A 25781-nucleotide genomic window follows, 5' to 3' on the forward strand; every position below is an offset into this window, starting at 1 on the left:
GATACTTAGAAATCGATTGATAATTTTACCAAATTACCATAAATATTGCATTAAGGATGAAATTCATAATTAAATTCATTAAGAGCAAAAATTTGTTTAAACTTTTTCAGGCAATGTTAATAAAATCGAATCGATGATTTAGTGATTGATGTTAAATTTTACGGTAGTAAGCGGGCCAACCTGTATAAGAATCATGCCACCGGGAGAAAAATACGTGCAAAATACATTTTTTGCTGAAAGTTCTTGTATCAAAAACTGTAAAAGAAATTATTTCAAGCAGAGTTCGAAACTTGACATTATATTCGTCAAAGAAAATAGAGTTTATGTTAGTCTAATACACACGATAACAGATTTTTGGAGATAAGCATGTCTTAAATTAGCCTCAATTACAATTATTACCGGTTGTAGTCTCTTACAAATAATTGCGTAATGCTTTCGATAATTGAATCTTGACAACAAATGATGTTGTTGTTAAAAAACAAAACCACTTTCTACTTTCCCCTCTTTTAAAAGTAATAGATGGGGTCAACCCTACCAGACATAGTGTCATTGTAGCAAATTATTACAATTTACTTTCCCACGTCTCATTTTAATTACTTTCTCGTTTCATCAAGATAGATACTAATTCCAAGTTTATGTACAGCCTTGTCGCAAGCCTTTGTAATTAATCATTCGCAAAAGCTAAAAAGAAACATGGGAATCACCGTCAAAGAAGATTTTTCCGGAAGTTTCTTGTTGCCGAACATTTAGTACACTTTTATTGAGACTCGAAACTCATTGTACTGTTTTTGTAGAACCTTGTAATTAATACGCTTGTAAACGTCAATCTTACAATCTTCTTTCTCTCAACATTTCCGGTGTCAAAAACAAAAAAATTGAATATCATTACAGTAACGCGTGTTAAACGATTACAAAAGTACACAATTCTGAATTCCGACAAGATTTTGAAATGTTACTTGTTTTGTGCCAAGTAATTAATCATTTACTCAGGTGCGAATTAGTTTTTTTTAAGTATTTAGAAATTTCACACTTTAAAACTTTGTACGTCGAGCATGTTTTCTTTTGAAACAAGGATTTACTTATAAGGAAAATTGCTCAATTGTTTAATACAAATTCATGCAGTTTATACTAAAAGTATTTTTATAGTAATTATTGACAAAGCAATGAGGAGAAAAAACCAATTAGAACAACAAGAAGTAGTTGTTTAATTTAATCAATCTAATCGATATTTCACTGTACAAGTAATTCATAACAATTTCCAATATTGTATTAATAATCTGAGGCAAAATTTAAGTTCACAGTAAAAAAATAACAACAAATATCAAATTAATTGAAATTAAAAGAATAAAATGCAATTTGATATAAGTTTACACATTTATTACAACAAACAAACAAAAACTGAGAAATGTTATCGCGTAGTTCATTTCCTGGTATTCCTATTACTGAAGAGCGTAACAATCACTATTGTTTAAAATTAACAAAAACTGAAAAATGGATATGCATCAATGCTCAAAACAATTTTGGTCTAATGTGCTCACTATTCTTGTTAGTGGTTATAACAATAAATAAGTAATAATAATAAATACTAAAATGCTATAGGTGGATGCTTAAAATTTGAAATTTTTATATAAAAAAATAAAAACAATTATTCAAGTTTTTGAATCAAAAATCAAAGATCAAAAAACTTCATATTTTTGCAACAACGTCGAGAAAAAAATCTATTTCTTTATTTTCCGATCAAATTTTTAATTTGAAATACGATTTTAGTTTTCACATACATAGTGTTTTCAGTGCTTTTCAAATCATGAAAAACATTTTAAAAATCTACATTTCAAAATTATTATTTATTAAAATTTGACCATCAGTTGGTAAGAAATATTACTTATCCCAATGAATGAAACCATCATACGTTCCTCATTTTTATTTTAAAATTGTTAACAGTTTTAATAGACTATAAATCTAGATTTAATTGAAAATTGATGCTAGTTATCTGCTAGCAAAGAGTAGAATAATGTCACCTTTTCTGATAACGTGAGTTTGTAAATTTCGAACCAAATGTATTAAAAAATGAAGAAATATAGGTGAACTAGTTAAAAAGTCACACCCGTCGTCGCTATGAAGAACAATGACTCCGGATGTCTGAAAAAGGATTTTCCAAATCAAACATCCACATGATTCCGATGACTAAGAACGAAACAAATTCTTGTCCTCTTTCTACTAGTTATTATAATTTTTAATTCACAATTCAGTGACACCAATTTATTAAGTTTATTAAATTCCTTGCAACTGAAAGAGGTACCGTAAACCTCTGCCAGGCACAGATCACAAAAAATTGTAACGAACATTAATAAATACCAATTATATCACACGAGAGTTGATGACATAATCGCCGTGGTCTCGACACAAGCATTTTCCCTCCTACGTTATCATTAAAATTCCTACGGCGTCTTTTGCTCCCGCATCACATAGTCTACTTTTTAGGCAAAACTGAACACGAAATGGTCCTATGGTCTATTTCTTTCGATAAAATCTCTGCGACGTCGAAAATGAACATCTGAAATTTCAGCCCATAATCTTGTGTTCAACGAGCGAAAAATCGGGAGACGTTTGAGGTCACGGTCAAACTTGCATGTTATTTGCTCAAATGGGCTGAAGGTTTGCATGTTTGATGCAGTCGTAAAAGGACAGGACCTACTTTAGTCACCAATGACACCCTAAACTATAAATCCAGATTGCAGCGAAGACAATTAACTGTTCTTCGCGACAACACTGCGAAAAATTGCAGTCTGCCAGAAACATCTACTTTCACTACCAAAATCCAGAATTATGATCTGCCATAATAAGAATGCAGTGATAATAGAGATAACGGATGGCAAAGCACTAGTGCGAGGAAACATATTAAAGAAAATTCCAATGCAGTAACAGTTAATTTAACATGTGCACATGCAATTCTTGCAAGCGAATAGTTTTCACTTATACGGATTGATTCTTGTTCCAGTTGTTCTTTTACAACATATCTCAAGGCCCAACATAAGGTTTTGTAAAAAATAATGCAAGTACACATTGCAAAATGTTATTTTATAATGTATGATATATCATAACAGATTATCAAGCTGCAATAATTGTAAAAATTATCTTTCCATTGTTGGCTTATATCCTGAGTTTCGGAATATAATTACCTTGGTGATATTCCTGCTTAATACATTTTTATACACCAAGTTGTGAATTTGTTTTTTCCGGTATGAGGAAAAGTGGATAAACAATATTTTGTGGAAATTTCACTTGCTACGTGATGACTCAAGGTTTTCTACATATCTATACTATCCACGAATGATTCAAATTAAATTCTTAAAAATTCATGTCTTAGATGGATGGGTAGATGCTCTTAAACGACTTTCTCTTCATATTTTCCTACGTGGAATTTTTGGCTGTTTTTGTAGAACCATCGTAATATGTTTTCATTTGAGAAATTGAAATTGGTTTGTAAAATATCGTAAGTGTAATCTAAAGAATTTGTAAACATTCGAGGAATTCTAAGTGCAGAGATACAATGTGAGACATTCCAAATCTTATCTCCAGGTACGTCTGCCATTAAAAAAATCGTTAAAGGTTGGTGCTTAAATACAGACAGGTAAAAAGGTAGCATACCTTGTAGAATTTTTAAGCAGAGGGTGGATAACTTTTCTTTATCTAATTTAAGTTTTAAAATTTGTACAAAAAATTAAATTGGGGAATTACTTGAAATACAATTCAAACAAATTGAAAAGAAACCAACTTAAATGTATTTTAGAGAATAGGTAATAAAAACAATTTATCAGGGGATACACAAAGTGTTTTTCACTTTTCAATTCATTACTTAAAGAACCTTGTTCCCATGTACTTACGTTTTATTAAGTTCATTTCCTGATTGATTCTTTCAAAGTTTAAAAAATTACCGTGAAAAAGTATAACACGTTATTTTACGATCTATTACGATCTCGTTATTGATCAAAGGAAACATTTGCATTTCAGAACTTCGTTTGTTGTTACATGCTTATCATCCTATAACAGTACCATTTTTATCAAAATTGCCACATTGTTTTCGAGCATAATTTTCCCAAGAAATGTAAATTTTCGGCTTTGTTGTAAAAATGGATCTATAAATAAATGACGGAAACAATTGCTAAGTATAGTTGTTTAAATTAGAATATTTAAAATTAAATCATTGGTTGCTAAATTTTTGGCATTTATTTATGTCTATTTAATGATTTTGATGATCTGGTATAAGTTTTTTTTGTAATTATTTAGTAAAGGTACAAAAATATTGCCAATATAAGACATAAATATTATTAAACAGAGTTTCAATTTAGGATACAGCTTCCTTGTTTCCTCTTCTAATAGCATGTAGCAAAAAAATTTGTAAAATAGTTTTCCATCTTACCTTACATGGCATTTTTCTCAGGAGCGCGGGTTTTGGCGCACCCTGTACTATAAAATAAAAGAAAAAGTTTTCAAAGAAAACTAAAAAAATGTAAGTAGCTGGGACTTGTTCATTTATTTGTGGGACATTCTGTAATATTGGAAGAATATTTTTAATCTATAATATACAATATGATAAAAATATGGAAATCAAAACTGTAATAGAAAGCAAGAGAAAAACAAAAGTATAATGAATAAAAATAGTTATATTTTCTCAAGTTTTTTGTTGAACGAAAATTGTTATGTACTTGCATTTCAGTTGCTTAAGCATATTATTTCTACAGCATTTAATTACCTTCTTAGTCATACGAGTATAATAACAACTCGTAATAATTACAATACACTCTATTTTTTCAATGTTTGTTAAAAGTGAATGTTATGGAAATGAAAAGACAAAATACTGATTTACTTTCTAAACGTTATTAATCTCACTTATTTTACAATTAAAACTCTGTTTCTTAATTTTAGAAATATGTATTTCCAATTGGTCTATTAGATACGGTGCATGTAACAGATATTCTTTTCCCTTCCGGTTTTTATTTACTATCTCCTGGAAATAAGTTCTGCTCATTTTCACAATTAACGTTTAACAATAAGGAAATGCCGGTTCTAGTATATGCACTTTACACAATTTTCACTTTGCTAAAACATTTTTGTGCAATTAAATACAAATGTTGAGAAGACAAGGAATTTTTTACTATACATATACGATGCGCTCAATTAAATATACTTTATAAAATTAAATTGACAACTATGAAAAACGTAGACAGAAGATATATGAAAATTGATATGAAAATTCCGTTTCTACAAGGTCAACAGTCTTAATGTTGGCACCACTAGTAAATTCATTCATGGTAATTTTAATAAAAGAAGTTGCAGTTCGGGTTTTTTGAATTAATTTGAAAACAGTGTTATTAAACGTCAACACAAAAAATCGTCTAAGAAAATTTGGAGATGAAACACCAAAAAAGAAACAAATTCGGTACTGGTAACAGTTTTTAGAAATTTGGAAAAGAATAGTTTGAAAGCAGGAAGTTAGAAAAAGGGCCCGTTAAAATGTAGACGCAATTTGTAATGCAGGTTTGCTAAACATTCTTAATTTTCAGCAAGAAATTGACAAGAATATAAAATAAACATGAATGAGAAAGAACCTCGAAAAGAACAGTGTCTTGTACAGGGTGCTGCATTTTGGATGTCCTAATAGGGAATCTCCGAAACTAAGAGATTTAGCCAAAAACGAGTGATACATTCTGGATCTCATTTTTTGAGAAAATAATATTGATTAAAACCGCATCCCGCTATCGTCTTTTGTTTTCGACTTACAGACAAAACTTGACATTTTGACGAAATCTAAAAAAAATTATATCTTCGTTATTATAGAAGATACGGATTTGAAATAAAGACATTATACGGCACTTTTTTACGAGGAATTTAATAATGTAGTTAACATTTTTTTTTCTGTTATTAGTTTAGCCGTAATAAGATAAACTTGTATTTTTTTAAATGGAAATCATAGACGGCTATGGCAAATATGAAAAGCTTATTTTTATTCTGATCAAAAAATATATATTTGTAACAAAATATTTTTTTATAACTATACTTAAAAAGTGAAATACATATTTTGTGTGATAATAGTTGGCCATGGAAAAATTATTTCACTCCAAATGTGTAAATAATAATCAATAAGAGTTTTGTGAACTATAAAATAGATGAAAAAATATATAAGATTATAAAGATTTAGAAAATACGATACGGTAGAAGCATTGAACAAATATCCGAGCGCCTCAGAACAAAATTATTACATATTTTTAAAAAATCCAAAAATAGGAAAAACAAATGTGTCAACAACAGTCAACACAATTAGAAAAAACATTTTTTTGATGATCTAATGGAGGTAGGATAACGTTTCACATAGACGGAATTTGGGTATTTGAATAGCCATATCGTCATTTTTGTGTCATATAAAATATATTTTATTGAAGAATTAAAGCGGCTTTTTTTTACAACACTCTATGTATCACTAGAAGTTGCAATGGTAATGCTTGTTTAAAAACAAAGAAATGTTATTAGTCGCCAATAAGTTGATTTACAATTAATTTTGCATCTTTTTCATTACTTAGTACTTAGAAAACTTTTTCATTAGTGACACTGGTTGAATATAATATAGTTTAAATCCTTTTGGTTGAAGATGCAACATTTTTTTATAGCCAACTGCGAGCAAAAATCAAATATAATTTTTTACTAAAAATGTATTATAATAATTTGTTACAAATATATATTTTTTAGATAAGAAAAAAACAAGCTCTTTAAAAATGACATAGCCATCTATGTTTCCCATTTAAAAAAATAGAAGTTTATTTTATTACGGCTAAACAAACAACTAAAAAAATTGTTAACTACATTATTAAATTCTACGAAAAAAGTGCCTGTATAATGTCTTTATTTCAAATCTGTGTCTTCTATAATAACGAAGATATGAATTTTTTTAGATTTCGCTAAAATGTCAATTTTTGTCTATAAGTCGAAAACAAAAGACGATAGCGGGATGCGGTTTTAATCAATATTATTTTCTCAAAAAATGAGCCCCAGAATGTATTACTCGTTTTTGTCTAAACAACAATTTTAAAACTAAAGCTGAAGAAGCATTTATAAAATGCATCTACTTTGAGCTCATTTCAATAAATTTCACAAAATTTATTGGCGATCTTCATAAACCTTGCTTGTATCTTTTGCTGAATAACTTTTTCTCAAGATCCACATTTTTGTCCACAACACTGTACTTACTTGCGGTGTGCTTCTATCAAAATTATTAGCACTGAATTCTGTCTTTGGACCTGAGGTAATGATGTCTGTCCTCAGGTATTCAATTATAGCGTTTTCAAAGAGCAAACGAGCACACAAGATTCAACATCTCAATTTGAACACATAACCATAACTTTTTAACAAAATTTCTAGGAACAAAAACAAAGAGCAAACAAAATTTGTGACTATGGAGACAAGCTGCTACCAATTTTTTCACCAAAATTTTGACTTGGTAATTTCCATTTAAAAAAAAAAAACTTTAGGTAGTTATTTTACTCATTATTTCTTGATATTCAACTGTCATGTTCAAAAATGTTTAACATTAAATCATCCAAAGCCCATTCATGCCATTAGATGTAGAAAATTAATCAAAACACCAAAAATACCTACATGTCCATTGATCTTCTTGACAGTAGTAGACCAATATTCAATTTAGACATAAATTCCTGTCACTCCGGAGCTTCCTCGGCAACTAAATCAGAATTAACCGGCTGTCGACTACCACTTTCAGTTTGTTGGTAAAATTTTTCCCGATAATCCCATCCTTTGGCAAGTGTGGTGATTAATCGATTATTTACACTCGGCCGATCCCACCTTGCGAGTCTTCTTCGCCTTGGTTGAAGGCGCTAGTTCTTGGTCGTGGTAAAGTCGGTCGGCCTGATTCCATACCACCGGTCTTCGGCTTCTGCAGTCAGTATCGCCGGTGAGCCGACAGGTGCAAAACCGTCGAGTGCTAACAGTTCTTCGCCGGTCCGCGCGATGGTTGTGTGTCAGTGCAGGGGTTTGCTAAAACCCCTACGAAACATGTGCAAATTTCCTTTGACTTTTATTTTAGGAGTAATTCTCGTGACAAACGGTGAGTTGGGATAAATAATGCTAAATGCGGAGTTTTACCGCATTTTTAGGTTGCGGTCCGATAACGGTCGCAACTGTGTAATTGTTATTTTACTTCTTCAGGTAACTCGGGAGCAACACGAATTGTTTTATTATGTGTTTATTGTAATCGCAGATTTTCCTTTGGGTTATTGCTTGGGTGGTTTGAGGGTACCGTTAAAACATCGAACTATTTTGACCCAGATACAAAACGGTTCAATTTGTTTTCTTATTAAGAGGAACTATTTATTTTCTAATAAAGACATGATCTCGATTGATGATAGGCGATTTAATTTTGATAAGATACTTTCTCTAAGCGGGTTCTTCACTGCGTCGGCATGCACAAAATATGTATATCAATTATCTCTAAAAGGAGTAATTAAATGGTTTCAATTTGCCGAGTCCAATGGAAATAAAATTTTATTTATAAAATGTCCATATATTTGGAAAAAAATGTTTATGTATCAAAGACAAAGACACGATTAATATTGCATTTTAAAAAGGTGATTAATAATAATTAAGATATTACATAATTTATTATATTATTTTAAGTTTTAGGATGTCTTATGTTTAATCAATTTCACATTTAATAATTATTTTTTAGAGATTCGTTCCGAAAGTTTGATTTACACCAAACTATTAAATAACTTCAAATAGGTCAGAATATCAATCAAAATTCAGATTTTGTACATTTGAAAAATAACTCTTCAATTTTGCATTAAAAACATGATCTTGATTTAATTTTTATTGTAAAAATCCACAATTGATGTCAAAAAAAAACAAAGAAAACTGAGAACATAGATTTTTTCACATTGTAAATTGATTATTAAATTTGGTAATTAGTTGTCACTCTCCATCGATTTTTATTGACGAAATTACAAACTGGCAAAGATTTCTAACCTGACTATAGAAAATACAATTATGTTCTATACTTGCAACTTATCATAAATACAATAAATTCTTACAAAAAAACCTTCTTTCAAAATAAACATTTTTTACAATAGGTAATTGGCGAGTTTTGAATTTGATTTAAAGAAGATTATTGCTTTATCTACTTTAAGTCAGCTTGGACTTGTAAAAATAGTAAATAAAGTAGTAAAGAAATAGTAAATGAAAAAAAGTAGGTAAATAACGAGGTGGGATAAAAAAATCTTATTATTTATTCATACAGGGTGCGCCAGAACTCACATTTTCAAGTAAGGTAAGATACCAGGAACATGAAAAAAATGTTTAAAAAATTCTCTGTCAAAAAATTTTGACATTTAATTTTTGACATTTGACATTTTTTTATATCTATTTAATGATACTTATAATCTTGTATATGTTTTTTTACAATTATTTAGTAAAGGGAGAAAAATTTTGCCAATAAAAGCCACAAATAACATTGAACAGAGTTACCATTTAGAATACAGCTTCCTTGTTTCCTCTTTTAATAGCCTATAGCAAAAAAACTTGGAAAATTGTTTTTCCAACAGAAATAAATAGAGTCAAAATGCAAACTTTAAACCCTCATAACTTTGAAATTTTTATAGATAAAATTTTTTTAACATTTTTTCCATGTTCCTGGTATCTTACCTTATATGGCTTTTTTCTGGGCCGCGAGTCCTTTTTCTGTTCTAATTTCATTCTTCAATTTCATTCTTTCTCTTATTATTTTTTTTAACAAAAGAAACAATATTTAAAAAAGTTATTTAATAAATAGCTGTGATCTTGAATTTGAAATGTACTCATTTAAAGTATTAATAAAAAGATTTTGAGTCCTTCAGTACAATAGAAAAGTGCTCAATTTTTTTGACAATAGTGACAACTCAAGTGCAACAAACAATAGAATCGTATTTATTTTTAAAATAACTCTAAAAAACCCTTATATTCATTTATAAGAACATGTCTTAATCATGCAAGTATTTTGAAGTTTAAACATAGAATCATAATTTTTATTTATGTTTTTAGTTAGTTTTAATTTAAAAATAATTTAAAACAATTGATAAAATTATGTATAATTTTTATTAAAAAAGACAAGAGTCTATATTTACCTATCTCATTACTAATAAAATTATATCACGTGTTTTTGAAATTGCTAAAAACTTATTTTTGAAGTTAATTAAGCAACTACAATAGGTACAGATAATTAGGTTTATTTAATTTTTATGTACAATTATAAAATAAATTGCAAATTAAGAATTTTACTAAAAAATTCTCTTAATCAGGTGTTCATTGAGAATCGCGGTGCTTAATTAGATCTTCACGTCATCACATCTTTAAATGAATGATCCATTTCCCATTATGTACCCACTTTAATGACTGTAAAGTAGGTAGACTGAGTCTATTTAACGATCCAATAATGTATTTGATTGAAGTTATTTCTTAAAGAAACTGTTAACTTCAGCTCTATATATTCGGCGTTTACCGCTCCTCATTACAATCGAAATCTCTTAGTCACCACAATTATACGAAAAAAAAACCCTTATTGACATAAAATATGTTTCAGAGCATTAAAATTGGGTCAAAACCCCACATTAAAGTGTAAAATTATACGTTAAACAATATTTCTTCAGTAGACCGTATAAACGTTGCACCTAATTTTGTAAATTAAAACTCTATTAACATGATAATCATAATTTTCACTTTTTATAAATAAGCACCTTCACTCTTCTATTCCAAGGGCTTCGTCCCGGAAAGACCGGAAGTCCGGTTAAAACCCACATTTCTAAACTTCCACAAGTTTACTTTTATGACTTTCTATGATGGTTTAAATAAATGATTGTCATAGAAATAAATCACTCTGTAATTTAAGCACGAGGGTACCTACATCTTCTTTACTTTCATTTCGTATAATAAAAATGTATACGAGACTGTTTTTAAATCATAAGTGAAACTCTAGATGGAAGATTTCTGGAAAATTATGGCATAAATAAAAATTTCTTGGTATGTGTTTTAGATTCTGCTGCCAAGTGTAGCCGTTTAACAGTTCGAGTAACCGTTAATTTCAATAACATGAAAGATTCGATCGAAATCAACATCGTCATGTAAAATTACACAGTACCTTGATAAAATATAAGTGTGTTGGATGTCTTCCCGATACCATCAAACTCGCAATTTCCATTAGAAGCAGAAATTTTTGAAAGTAGCGACAAATTATTGCTCCATCCACTTATACGGAACATTTTTATAACAAAAGTTAATCGTTGCTTCAGACTTGGAAAAGATTATTAATTTATTTAGTCTAAAATTTAGTGAAATTGCTTGACCTTTCGCGCATTTAAATCACTTACATTTGCATAATATGTTAATAACTTGATTAAAGACATTGAATTTATAACGGAATACAATCGTGCAAATCTTGCTAAATCTACAATAAATTACAACACTTTAAGCGTTGCATTTATATTAGTTATTATTGTAAAATGTCATGTAACTGCAGTTTAATTAATCGCTAACGAACATCCGCAACTCCTACACCACTTGAGGAACGATGACGCCTCTAGCGATGCGTTAACTATAACAATGGGCCCTTTTTTGCAACACCTGTGTATCAGCCAACTGACATGGACGTAATTATCAAGGCAGGGGATAATGCTTTAAGATTTTTAACGCTGCAAGTCCGACTAAGTACAAGTTATTATTGACCAGAGGCGAGCTTAAAGCACGCGCGGCTTTGACAATGAAGGCTAAGTCGCAATCATGTAAATTGCTTATGCTTCTTTTTCAGTTTCCTGAATAGCAAAATAATTAACATCGAATAAAAAGCAGTAAAAATTCTTTCGTGAGTAAAGGTTTGGAATTAAAACGACATGAGGTTGCTCTTTTTGCCAACATTTATATAATGTCATTAGTGGAGTTTAATTAAATGCATCATTACTTTTGCAAATGTATAGAAAAGAAAGCTTCACTTCACTGAAATTACAGTCAAAAAATAATACCAAATGAGAATATGAAGAAATATTGAAATATTAAACACTTAATCAGCTCCTAAAATGCAAATGTCAGTGTGATATTATCAAAAGAAATTTGTTGCAGCAACTCAATTTTATTTCTACATAATAAAGAAGCGCGTTACGTATTTTTGAATAGAACTAATGAGTTTTTAAATTAAGGATGTTTAGTTATTACTAAAAGTGTTAAAAAATTGTTATTAATAGAAGACAGAAACTCTAACTTTTTTAAAAGTGGTTAAATAAAAAAATACACTTTATATACTCGTAAAATTCAAGTTTCCACACATAATTCCATACTTTATTTTATTCATTAATTAGAAAATTATATAATAATAATACTATATGAAATAAAAAACTAAGATTTTTTTTTTGGTTTTTGTGCAATAATTTATTTATTATCTATTTATTATTGGGCGTAACGATATAATAGGTTTATACTGGGTGTATATCATATAGTATTATCTCTTTTATTATTATTGACGAATAAGAAAATCAGATTATTGTAGAAATACATCCAATAATATAAATGTATGACTATGCAGAACATTTATCGTCATTCATTAAATTAATTTTCCATTTTATAACGTTTTAATCTAAAACAGGCGTAATTATGTTTTTCTAATTTGCGTTTATAATACGTTTATTAACGTCTCCAGTAGGAGTCGTTTATGGTTATCTATAAAAGCACACTGTACTTTAATGAATTTAGGGTTATTTAGTTTTTGGATGCCGCTTCTGACTTGTCAGGTAACAAATTTTGCGTTGTTGCTTCGGCAATTTGGCGAATTTCGGGCGTAATGCAAACTAAACTCTGTTTCTCATATTTTATTTATTATTATTATGTTGTAACACTAATAACTAATAATTTGTAAATTTTATTTTTAATGACAAACGGCAGAAATGACTCAAAAAAACAGGTGGGCGCCGAGTGTCACCAACCGATACCAACTAACACAAAATTCTCTAGGCGCAAAAATATATGTTTTTCTAATTAAAATAAGAAAAAAGGAGGCGCAAATTAGAAAAAATAGCATAAAATACTCGTTTTATAATGGCATTGGCGCACTCATCCCATATAGAAAACTCGCCTACGGCTCGTTTTCTAGCTTAGGATTCGTGCGCCAAATCAACCTTTATAAAACTTGTTCTTTAATATACTATTTAGTTTTTTAAAAACGTCGTTTTTTTTAAAAAACATCTATGTATACGCGTATACCATTTGACATGTTTTAAGAGTAAAAGAACAAACAATTCTAGAATAATAAATTTAATGTTGAGTGGTAACACTTTTTGACGAAGATTTTCTTGACAAAATGTTTGTATGTATTTAAAAAAATCTCTTCACACTTTCAACAAATATTTATTAATTCAAAGCCCTCGTATTTCCTTGAAAATTTGAAAAGATGTAATTCCAGACCCTGTAATTTACATCTAAATTTCTGAAACCTATAAAGTATCATTGACGATTCATAATCAAAAAACTTCTGAATAATATTGAACACATTTTTGATAGTCTCTATGCATAAAAATTAGTTAAAACTGGTTTTGGATGACTTTGCATTTGTTGATAAAATTGTGATTTTTGCTTTTCAATGATGTAACTTAGTTTGTGTTTTGACTTATTTCTCTCGACAGAAGATGAAAAATATAGCAACTTCTAACAATATTCTTTTTAAAATAGCAGTTGTTAAATTCTAATACGAGGAAAAGCGACAGAGGAATAACACATACATATTAGTTTTTTCACAAAAACAATTTTGTTACCATTAAATTACGATTAATTAATAACAATGCAACTTTTACAAGCGAAATGCAAAATCAAAATTTACAAAATCTACTTTCCCTGCAATTTTGTGTGTTTTTATTGGTTCCACTTTTTGATAAAGTGTAACTTTTTGAGTATAAATTTCCCAAAAATGTGTAGTTCTGCCACAGTCAATAATCCTGTCTCGTTCTCTGAGTGTTCATTTCTTAGCATGTTATGAACCCGTTTAAATCCTTTATCGCTTTTAACGTTTCTACCCTTATTGCACTAATAAACGACAGATAATGTAATCAGGAAGCAACTTTCTCTGGTCATTATTGTAGTTACTCTTGCGCAAATACTTGCAGTTATAAATTAACACTGGGCACGCACTTCTGATTAGGAAAAATTAAAATTATGAACCCTTTTCCGGTGGTTTTCTATAAGTTTTGCTGACACGCATACTTGACAAACGGGTTTACAACCTCTTCAGTATTTCCAACCGGTACTAAACACAACTGGCTTACGGCAACGGTTCACTAATAGTTTTCCTTTAAGAATCTTGTTTTAGCGACATATACGCGACTTACTTTTTATAATATCACCTGATCGCTTAGTACTTTCAAACAATGCAGTATCGGTATGGACATCAGTAATATCACTTACGCTTCTCGACTGTGTTGTAATTTTAAGGAAAGTTGTAGAAAATTACCTATGCACCACGTAACTAATTTGACTTGGCTGTCTGCTGTTTACATGGTTCTTGATATCATGCACTTGTAACTTATTGTCTGAATTGTGCCAGTAACCCAGAAATGAAAATTAAGGCGTATATTAGCTCCCATTTATACATGAGAACCAGATCCTCGTATTTTGCGCTAGAATATTGAATTTCTCAAAGTTTCTATTCCGATTATTATTGTTTTTATTTGATATTGACGATAACATTGTTAAATACTGTTCCCTTAAAGAATAATTTTAAATTCTCAGGCCACTCATAATTAGCTTCACACTGGGTTTTAAATTTATGTAGTACACTATACTACAGTAGGTAGTTGTAGTAGAATAATGACTCCTCCATCTTTTTTTCTCCAATTAAAACCTGAAATATTACTTTTGGCTTTTATAAACAAATATATCAAAGTAGAAAGTTTCAAAGAATGTAGCATTGGTGATGTTAAACACTCCAGATAACATTTTTAGTTGATGAATCCAAACCATATCAAAATCACAGTCGGTAGTCTCTCCTATCAGATAATCAATTATGTTGTGTACAAACCAAGACATAAAAGAGAGAAAGAAAAATATAAGTACAACTCCCCCTAGAATTTCGTTCCCACGTGTAAAATATTGTTAGTCCTAATTACGTATTTCACTTCTCTTGGGATATATAAAAAATATTAATACATGAATATTAGTGTGTAATGTGTGTAGTTTTTCTTGCATTTGATCATTCGTAGAATTTGTATTCACGTTCACACCAACGTAGAATTATACTACATATTTACTAAGTACTTTCTGTTTTTTAAAGTAGAATCCATCGCTGAAACTAACATCTCAAATCGTCAGTATTATTTATTTGACAAATTTAATAACACACAATTTCTAAAACAAAATTAATTTTAAAAAATGTTAGAAAAGCCCAAAATCCGAAATAAAAATTAGCACGACTCTGATATGGTTGACTTAAAAGTTCAAAGTTCTATTTGCATTTTGATACTGTGGTAGGAGAGCCAGCGTAAATTTTATCACATTTTCTATTGCACTTGTATGACAATTTTTTAAGATATCGTTTTTTAGGTACAATTGTATGATGTTAAAATTTTTATAAAACACTCTGTATACATAAATTAAATAAGGAAATTAGTTGCTTGTTGAAATTATTTAAAAATAGTAAATAATCCTTCAGTGCCTTCATAATTGGTCAAGAGCCACGTGACCCTTGACACCAATATTTCTAGAGATTTTACGTTGATTGCCTAGTTATTCCGATCACGTGCTCTGAATGAAAACACTAGATAATTTATTCTAAAATAGACAATTAGAAATAAGTAAGAATCATTACCAAAAAGTAAGTACACTAAAAAACACGTTTTGTTCCCACTGATTTGATTTCAGATCTTTTTGTACCTACCGCCAGTAGTTTTTTTATAGTTTATTCAGTGAGTTTATTATATTGCTGAATACAGGTGTTTCACATAATTTTACGAGGTCTGCGCCTATAAAATGCAATCAATAAAACATATTCCGATACGAACTCGATTACAAATATTGAAAAATTGCATAATCTTCCCTAGTTTGTGTTTGTGACTTTTGTATATTTGGGAGCGTACATTAGGCACAAGCCTCGTAAAGTTGTGTGAAACACCCCTGTATATACGAAAATTTTTATTTTAGAGTTTTTCTGTTTGGCAGCGGAATTTCTAAATAGTTTCTTGTTTCTTCACCAATTGTCTTTTAAAAACAAATTATTTGAAATATAATATATTTATAATATAATATAATTTTTATAATAAGTTTTTAGACAATTGATTTAGATTTACAAAGAATTTTTCTTTAAAAATGTTTTGTTTTGTAGCTATTTTGACGCTTATATACAAAGTGTTGTAGAAAGACTGAGTCTGTTGGTAACAGACCTCTCAAAATTGTTGAATTGTTGTTAATCAAAAGTGTTTCTAATGGTAACCTTTAACAATTAGAGTCTGGATTGCCAACAGATTCATTTATTGTGGATATCTTTGTACATACATATTTCTGGATACTTTCTTAGGGCCAGTTTCATAATCGAACTAAAGAGTCTTTAAAGTTAATGTTGGTTTAGAATGTGCTGATTACTACGGACTTGTTGACAAAAATTTCACATTCTAAACCAACATTAATTTTAAGTCCTTTTAATTCGGTTATGAAACTAGCCCTTAGTCTCTTCAACTGCCTTTTAAAGTTCGAAATTTTGAAAAGTTTATACCTATTTTTTCTCTATTTTATATTGAAGAATTTTAATTTTGTTTTATTTTATAAAATTTGATGAAGTTTTCGATTCTTCAGATGTCATATTTTTTTTGTACTGGAGTATACTGCTAGTAGATTGTTTCTTATTAAAATGCATCAAACCAAAAACTGCTCACTGACCTCTTATAGCAGGTCATAAGAAAAGACAAAAAATCAAAAAGAGAATATAACGCTTAACAATGTTTTGGTTCAGTAGTTTCCTCCTCATTTTCTTACCTTTCTAATCTTTTCATAAACTTAAAACTACTACAAATCACAATTGGCTAATATATTAGCTGAATTCCTTATTTCATTACTAATTTCATTCTTTAATTCAATAATCACATAATTACTTCAACAAAAAATCTGCTTACAAATTACTTACCTAAACCTCGTGACTTTTCTGTTGCCACACTGGCAAAGTTGTAATTGCGTTTTTTTTAGATGAAATAGGTCACAAACATTTGACTTTTGTCTGAGAATCTGAGTTACAAATTTAAAGTAAAGAAGCTCCATTCTTTCACACAGAAAAATCCTTGTGAAAAGCGCTAGATTGGCAATATAAGTCCCAAAATGTAGGTACACAAAATGTATGTTACGTACTCTTTTAATAAAATTAAGAACCAACTAAATGTTTTGTTGCCCTACGATTTCTTGTATTTTTCAGTAAACAATATTTGTGATTTTCTGTTTCTAAATAAATCTACCTAGGTACTGTTTTACTCATAGTGACTAATTTTTACAAAAATCTGCAAGTCAAATAAAATGTTGTGTATGATGCAACTATTCAAAGACTTCCGATTTAAATTATAGAAGAAAGTGGGACAAAATGATTATTATCTAAGCTAAAACTAGCATATGCATTTTTCGAAAAAACCTCTCCGCTGCTGTTTCTCATTATTTACGGTAACCACAAGGTTTTTTAAAAGAAGTTTACTACATAATTGACTTTGAAAAAAGGATGAATACTTGGATGAACGCTATTGTGTAATACACTATAACACTAAAGTTGTTTAAAAGAATCAATTAACTTAACGTAAACAACCTAAAACTGGATTAAAAGTTTATCATCTACTCGGGAATCTAGTCTCAGCAAAAATAATGACAAGTATTGGCATTCGTTGCCTTTACCGACTTGTTTACAATTGTTTCAGTCCTGATTAAATTGTATGAAGTTTACTGACTTATTAACCTGTCATGTCGCTTCAGACATTCATCACATGTTGCATCTCGATTTGAGAATCACCGTAAGACATACAATAGCATGCTATTAGAATACAAATAAATTATAATTATTGGCAGATGATCCTCAATCCTTAAAGATGCAAGATTTGCCGCCATTGCCTTACTCCCATCTGGCATTTACTTTAGCACTTTTTTCACTTAAAACCAACTCGACATAACAAACCCAACAAGTCGCTCTTCCTGGACACCCAAAGAACCGTTTTATTTATTTCTGCGGTTACCACTTTGTGACATTTTTCATGTAAAAACCGCCAAAACCGTTTCCCGAAATTCCAAAAATATTCGTTATTACATCGACTCAAGCATCAGTAATCATGGTTCCGCTCTACATGTTTCCCACCTGCTGCATTTCCGGTAGAGACTAACCCTCGTCAACCTGTGCCACAATGTCTTCTAATGATTCATAAAAATCTTGCAGGAATTTCCGCCGAAGAGAAACTCGGATGTCGCTTTCCCGGAGCTCCGGCCCACTCGTCGGTGGTGTTTTCCGACGAGAACCTCGGCCCCGGAACCGTAGCCACCTACTCCTGTGAGCGAGGATTTGAACTCCTGGGCCCCTCAAGACGCGTGTGCGAAAACGGGCAATGGCTGCCTGAGGGAATTCCGTTTTGTGGTGAGTCAATTGTTTTAATCCCAGTATGGGCTTGTGTAGAGTTAAGTAGGTAAGCAGCCTCGAATTGTGAGTAAACAAAGAGGTAAAATGTAATTTCACTTAAGACGAGGATGACGATGAGTAAACTGCGAAATATAACGGACCGGAGTCTCCAAGTAGGCCAAGCATAAGTCATGGGCAAATAATAATCAGCACAGACAGGAAGTCGGCCTAAATACCAAACGAGTTCCGGTCCTTATGCAATTATGCTTACTTTTCGCGCAGATTTTCCGTTTTGGTTTTAATTCAAATCCGGCATTTTATTGCAACAAAATTAAAGAAACAAACAACGACTGATCCAGTTTTCATCAAAGCTCCGTTTCTCGAACGTGCAAATTAATTTAAATTTGCTCACTAATTAGTAATTAGCAAGAGTTAAGTTACACATTTTTCTTATTGAAGCTATTCAAGTGATGAAACGAAATAACCTTTAAAAAACTTGTAGAAGCTTCGGGATTTAACTATAATTTATTATTTGGTTCAAGGTTGGAAGAAATATAAATACTTTGTGTTTTACCAATGTGAATAAAGTCATAAACTATTTTAACTGAGTGTTAATTGACGTCCTATTTATTTATAATTAGCGTTCTAAATTGCTCAATTATAAAGTCGTGATTTTCCAAATATTAAAACTTTTGATAATTTCTATTTCTGAATGAGCAAAATTAAAAGTCACAACCATTTTACTTTATGCTTTCTGACGCCCAAATGCGTGATTGAGGAAATAATTTTCCACTAGATAACCACAAAGTGCCACACTAAGCACATCATAAAGAAGATTTTCTGCAATTTTAAATGTCACCAATATTCTACTTTAGTTTTACATTAAAAAAATTATAATAAAAATAAAAAATAAAAAAATGTGTAATAATTTTGTTTTAAAATTTTATTCTTAGGAATTCACCTAAAAAATCAATTAAAATAAAAAAAAATGTGTACCACGTGACTGATGCTTCTAATAAAATTTAAATTAATGGAATTTGTTTTTCCCAAATTGGTGAAAACCAGTTTTTGAAAGTTACATTTTTTATCGTAAAAGTTTTTCACGTGAGAAAATTTCAGTAATTAATTCAAACAACAATAATTACAATAGTTAGGTCTTTTAAATAACATTTTAAAGAAGTCATTGGAAGTTCCCTTTCAGTGTTTCTAAATTAGAATCGCGTTTTCGTGTTGATATTTATGTCTTCCAGTTGTGATAATCTACAATTACTGACAGGCTGAGTTCAAAGATTGCATCTAGAGTAGCGACAAATTAAAGCGTAGGTAGGTATATGTTTAGCGATGTGTGAAATTGCCTGAGGAAAAATACGTATTGGTCATCAATTATTTACTGTATTTTATACAAAGACTATTGAGTTCCACCATAAATCTTAATGGTATAAAACATAATAATTATACCAATAAAATTGTTAGTTTCCTTCTTAATCTACCATTGAAATCACTCGCAGTACTATACTCCCTACGCATTTCATGATGATATTAAAAATAATAGAACATTTAAAATGAAATCAAACTAGAAAGAATCCGTCTCTTGCTATTGTGTCTAACAATTGGTATTCTTTGCGTCCTACAAACTGACCTATGAATAGAAGTTTTAAAGTACCTACCTATAGAAAAATTCCAGATGACTAGCACTTAAATATTGAAGCATAATAGCCTTTCATTTAAATGTAATAGTTAACTGTTGTTGATTTATAATGAAACACCTACAAAAGTGTCATGATTGTTCGTGTGTTGGTAACACAATTCACCATATGTAAACTCCGCCGATGATATGTCCAAGACCCAGACCTTCACAGTCCGCGCAAAGCATTTCTACATAGGCGGGTCAAGGCCCACATCGTTTGACGTTTTACTGTTTTGAGATTTTTGACAAGAATAAAAAGGATAAGCTTCAATTTGTTTATCCATGCAAGTAATTTAGATCCACAAACCAACCAAATGTGAAAAAAACATGCATTCCAATTATTTTAATATATTCAGTATTCACTTCTTTCTGATATGTCGTAATCGTTACACCGTTAGTTTTATGTAAAAGGGAATATCGGTAGTAACTTACGTAAGTAATGATGTGGATCTTTTTTACAACTCTTATTAATCATCAAAGTAAACAGGTTTTATAAATTAAACTAATTTAATTTAGTTTTGATGCATATCATTATCTTAAAGAACCTATAGACATCACTTCTTCCGCCGCCCATCAACATTCCTGTTAACCAACTAAATCCATTCAAATTACTCAAAATTAATTATAAAGACATGATAACCACAAAATTCTAATACAAAGCTAGACTGTAGACTGTATTTCTACACAAAAATCTTTTTTTATTTCTTATGTGAGAATGCCGACTTATTTTTACTTAAATAAATTAATCAAATGAAGGATTAGTTATTGCTGCTGATATGAGTAGTAAAAAACAAGGTTGCACTATTGGCGTGGAATTTTTAAATAGGAAAAATAATAATTTAAATAATGTTAAATAATAACTAGAAATGCATAGTTTTGAGTAAAATTAAAACTATGTAATTTTCTATTAACTAATATTCAGTATCAAGATGCTAAATGATATTATGTACTACCTACATGTTTTTTTATCTAAAAGGTCTGAAAACCTAATTGTTGTTTCTTACTATTTGTGTCAAAATTACTTAAATTGTTTTATTATTATTTTTATAAACAAAATAAAGCTCAAAAATATTACAGTTATCTCATTATGTATTTCGGGACGAACCAAACCAAATTATGTATTTAAGCTGTATTATAAAATTTCAGAGAAAATTAAAATTTATTCATTAAATTCATATTTACAAAAATTCATACATAATCAAACGATTTATCTACTTTCCACTGATGTCATTAAATTCTCTTATTATTTTTGCAAAACACTTTATATTAATTAGTGTTTACACTAGTACACTAATTTACTTGACTTTTATAGAAGTTAGCATATTTTTCGTGATAAATTAAAACCTTGTAAACAGCTAAAATACTTTCTACAATTAATTTAAGGAATCCGTTGACATCTGAAATATTTATTTGATTGGTAAAGCCGCCAAAGCGAATGAACTGTAAAGAAAGTGATTTCCATCTGATTAGGCAGTAGATCTGCATCACTCCTGCTATAAACAATCACAAAAAGTCGACCTCATTTTGCAAATTATAGATCACAAAAGTGAAAGAAGAGTTTTAGGCCAGTTTAAATCAATGACTTTCGATTCGCCAATTATCAATAAATAAATTAACGGACAAATTTAGTGACACAGTTAAACTTTCTACCGAAGAAGATCGCAAAAAATGTCGTTTATTTAATAGAGAGAATTAAGATCCGTGTGAATGAATTCTCACAGACGCATTCCAGGTCTTGTCCATATTAATGATTTCATGGTCCTGGCGTTTCTCGTAAATTGCTTGAAAAATATCACATGTTTGAGATGCCCCAAGAAGCTAATAACCGACTGAAGAAGTGATGAGTTACGCCCCCAAAATTAAGATTATGGTAATTAACCATCATAATTCTATGAATATTGTCCAAGCAGGTGGGCTATTCCCACTGACGATAACGGTTCGAGTTTTCGTTATTTTTGACTGTTGATGTTATGTAAATTTGGGAGAAAAGTCCACGGTTTATTGATTTATACGTGATTAACATTCACCAGTAATTCCAGCCTAAAATACACGTTGTTGTAACAGTTTCGCTCAAAATAGACGCTGAGAAAAATTAACCTTTGACAGACTGACCGTTGATTAAGGTTACAGCAACCAGAACAGTATAAACAATCATTAGTCATTATGGCACTATTTCAGCATTTTTTGTGCAAACTTTCCGCGTTCTTGGGATACCTCCACATTCAGTGCGGAAAGGAAATGGACGCTGGGTTGGGCGTGTTGCTGTGAACATAATTGATGTTGCAGAGCACGGACTTGTGCACTTAAATTCCTTTTCAGGATTACTCTAATTCATGCAAGAACTTTTAAAAATTAATAAGAAACGAATGAAAACTTAAGCCGTTCACAGGATGTCACATGCCAACTTTATTAATAATTTATTTATTGGCATTATCTTCTACGCTTATGAAATTTAAAAGTAAAGATTGTGTGTAAATTATTCTAAGGGTAAAAAATTTCTTAAGTATGTGTCGGTTATAAGCCACACGTGTTCAAGCGGTAACAAATCAGAAGATCGTGCAGGTCAGAAAAGCAGTTTGCTCTAGCTGTTACCTCATGAAGGATTCCTGAAAAAAAGGGATTAAGTAGATACATTTATTACGTAATTCATGGCGTTTAAATCGCCTGGAATGAGAACTAGAGGAGAGGCCTTCATGCATAACAACTAGCTTAAATAACAAAACATAAAATAAATAACACAATATTTATTTCACGAAAAACATATTACTGGGTGCTGTAATTACGGTTTGTACTTTCTGAGGATCGATTTAGTATAACAGCAGAAATTGTCTCAACTTTTACTGTATTTCAAGTAAAAACAAAATAAAATAAAATTTTGTTTCATTCCAGAACTTTGCACAGAATTTTAATATATTAAATCGAATATACGAATATATGTTTCACTACTTATCTGAACCCACTCTTAAATTCGATTTCCGAAACAGGCCAATGAAAGTCTAGCAAAAGACAAGAAAAAAACACGTTTACAAAAAATAGTAAACTAACCTCTGGTCTAGTTAATTGTATTAAAGTTCGCGTTAAAAGTCAGATAAATAAGGTGTAAAGTCCGTCTTTCATTTATAAAATACAATTTTTCAGATAAAACACGTACCAAAAATTTTTGGTTATTTTTAAATAAATATTAAAACGACGGTTTGTTTCTTTAAACTAAAAAAAAAAATTCAAACCTATTTTTAACATAGATTTTTAAACAAAAACACGATTAGCCCATCACACCAAACTTTTGAGTTGAAAAGTTTGGTGTGACGGGCTAATCGTGTTTTTGTTCATCGTTTCCATACCAAGAAGATCCAAGAAGAAGAAATAGATTTTTAATATTTTTTTGTTAATGTAAATATTTTACAAATCTTAGGTAATATGTATAGAGTTGTGTCATTGAAAAGTAGCCATAAAATCACATTGTTAATCAATGTGATTTATTTTTAATATTAACTGTAAATAATGTAACTTTTAACATGCTGTACCGCAACTGTATTGCAAAAATTGCGAAGTAAGTTTGGTCAGTTTTTGTCATTATCATAAAATCATACCAGAAACATTATAGAGTATACTCCTAAATAATAAGAGAATTTTCAAAACATAATTGTCGTAATTTGTCTTTCCAACACGAAAGATTTTAATTTTGAACTCAAAAAAAACACTGTCCTAAACGAAAATATAACTGTAGATTATTTTTCTGTCGTTTTGGAAGCTAATTCCAAAAATGCAAACATTCAAATTTTTACTTATCTTTGTTAATAGTTTATATTAAATCACAAAGAGTGATTAAAAAAAATCAAATGCCACATTAAGCCCTGAAAGAAATTGAGAGAAATTGATTAAAAGCTGTATGCTATTAATTAGAGAAAGTAATTATTTATACCAGCGATGTAAATAATTAAGTATGTCTACTTTATTCATTTCATATAAAGTCTACCTATGACGTGAAAAACATAATTTGCCTGAATTTCAATGACGGTAACTGTAAAAAGTCTCATATAATTACTAAGTCAAAATCTAAGTTTAGAAAAAAACAACATTAAATTAAATGGATAATTGTAGTGACCAAAAACTGGCTACACACAGTAAATTTCATGACCTTACTGACGCAATATTTTTTCTTAAAGATAAAATCAATGATCGTTAACTTAACCATATGAAGATAATTGAATTCAATATGATTGCAAATGAGGAAATGCGCAATTATTTTAACAACAAGTGTTAAATGTACAATTAACTAACACCTTTCAAATACACCAACCAAAATATTTGTTTTCATATTATATTTGCTTAGGCACAATCATCCTTCAAAACATACTAAAATTAGTAGAATATTTTTCAATTATAGTAGATTATTATTTCATGTGTATATAACATATCTTGAGGACTAAAGCTCAATATATTTAACACACCCTTTGCATTAAATAATAATGATGTATTGTAACTTCCCCATCACATTCAATTTCATAAATTGTTATTTAATAGTAAGTAGGTACCATAAATCTTACAATAAAAACAGAAATTAATTGTTAGATATTAATGTAACTTGCAATCTTTAAAAAACGTAAAATCTCTCACGCGTATCAGAATAACAGTAGGTTGGTATTTCTACTTAAACAAGATAATAACATTATATTGTAAATTCAAAATAAAAATTAAAACACGTCGACCATTACTTTCATGGAAATAATATTCTACACTTTTTAAACATTCACCAAAAGAATGTAAATAAACAACCTCAGATGCTACGACTTCAAATATTTGCAAAAAATCAAACTCAGAAACCCAAACGTGTGAATGTTGATTTTACTTTGTTCCGAGTCTATATTGGCAGATGTTGGGATTTAAATAACGCTATTTCAAGTATTTACCACACGTAACAGTAATTTTAGTGACATATGCAAGCGTGTAGGTATTAAAAGTAAATAATAGTTGTTAGACTAATCATTAATTGTTCATTTTGCCATATGGAATCCATGTTATGCAAGAGGCAAAGATACTAAAGCCACAAAGATACTAACGCGTAGATAATAGGTTTTGTCATGTGCTTGATTAGTTCCAAGAATAACAATTGTATAGATTTTTTTTCTCAAAAAGTTGCGTGTGGAAAGCAACGGAAGGATATGCATCAGCAAGACGCATCCTTTTTGTTTCAATAAAATATGAAAATCCTCTTAATTGCATGCTAACTACTAGGAAACAATAAAAGGCAGTAAATCTTGAAATTGATTTGAAATAATTCACGTGTGCTGCAGTTGAACTTCCTTTTCTTTTCATTGCCAAGCCAATTAGAAACACAGTTGTTTTATTTAAAATTCTTCACATTCATTGCACATGTGATACTACTGTTATAAACGATTCAACTTCAGTGATAGTGGAAATAATATTGAACATGTTCAGTCTTTTAAATCGCAG

The 25781-nt window shown here is 29.9% G+C and overlaps 1 protein-coding gene across 3 annotated transcripts in view; it reads left to right on the forward strand.

The window, feature by feature from the left end:
• Positions 1–7934: 7934 nt before the first annotated feature.
• The window catches only part of LOC123014242, a 29254-nt gene continuing 11407 nt past the window's right edge, over positions 7935–25781 (forward strand). The window contains exons 1-3 of one of the 3 annotated variants that reach the window (XM_044413256.1): positions 17954–18047; positions 18103–18399; positions 18464–18658. In XM_044413256.1, coding sequence (XP_044269191.1) covers positions 18360–18399; positions 18464–18658 — 235 coding nt within the window. In that variant the 5' untranslated portion in view covers positions 17954–18047; positions 18103–18359. Of the gene's footprint in view, positions 8117–17953; positions 18048–18102; positions 18400–18463; positions 18659–25781 lie in introns of those variants that run through there. The other 2 variants (XM_044413257.1, XM_044413254.1) reach the window with 2 other exon arrangements.

Source organism: Tribolium madens, unplaced genomic scaffold (assembly GCF_015345945.1).
Source record: "Tribolium madens isolate multiple individuals breed KSU strain unplaced genomic scaffold, Tmad_KSU_1.1 Scaffold_97;HRSCAF=244;Tcas5.2_LG3a, whole genome shotgun sequence".
In the NCBI taxonomy this organism is placed as follows: Eukaryota; Metazoa; Arthropoda; class Insecta; order Coleoptera; family Tenebrionidae; genus Tribolium; species Tribolium madens.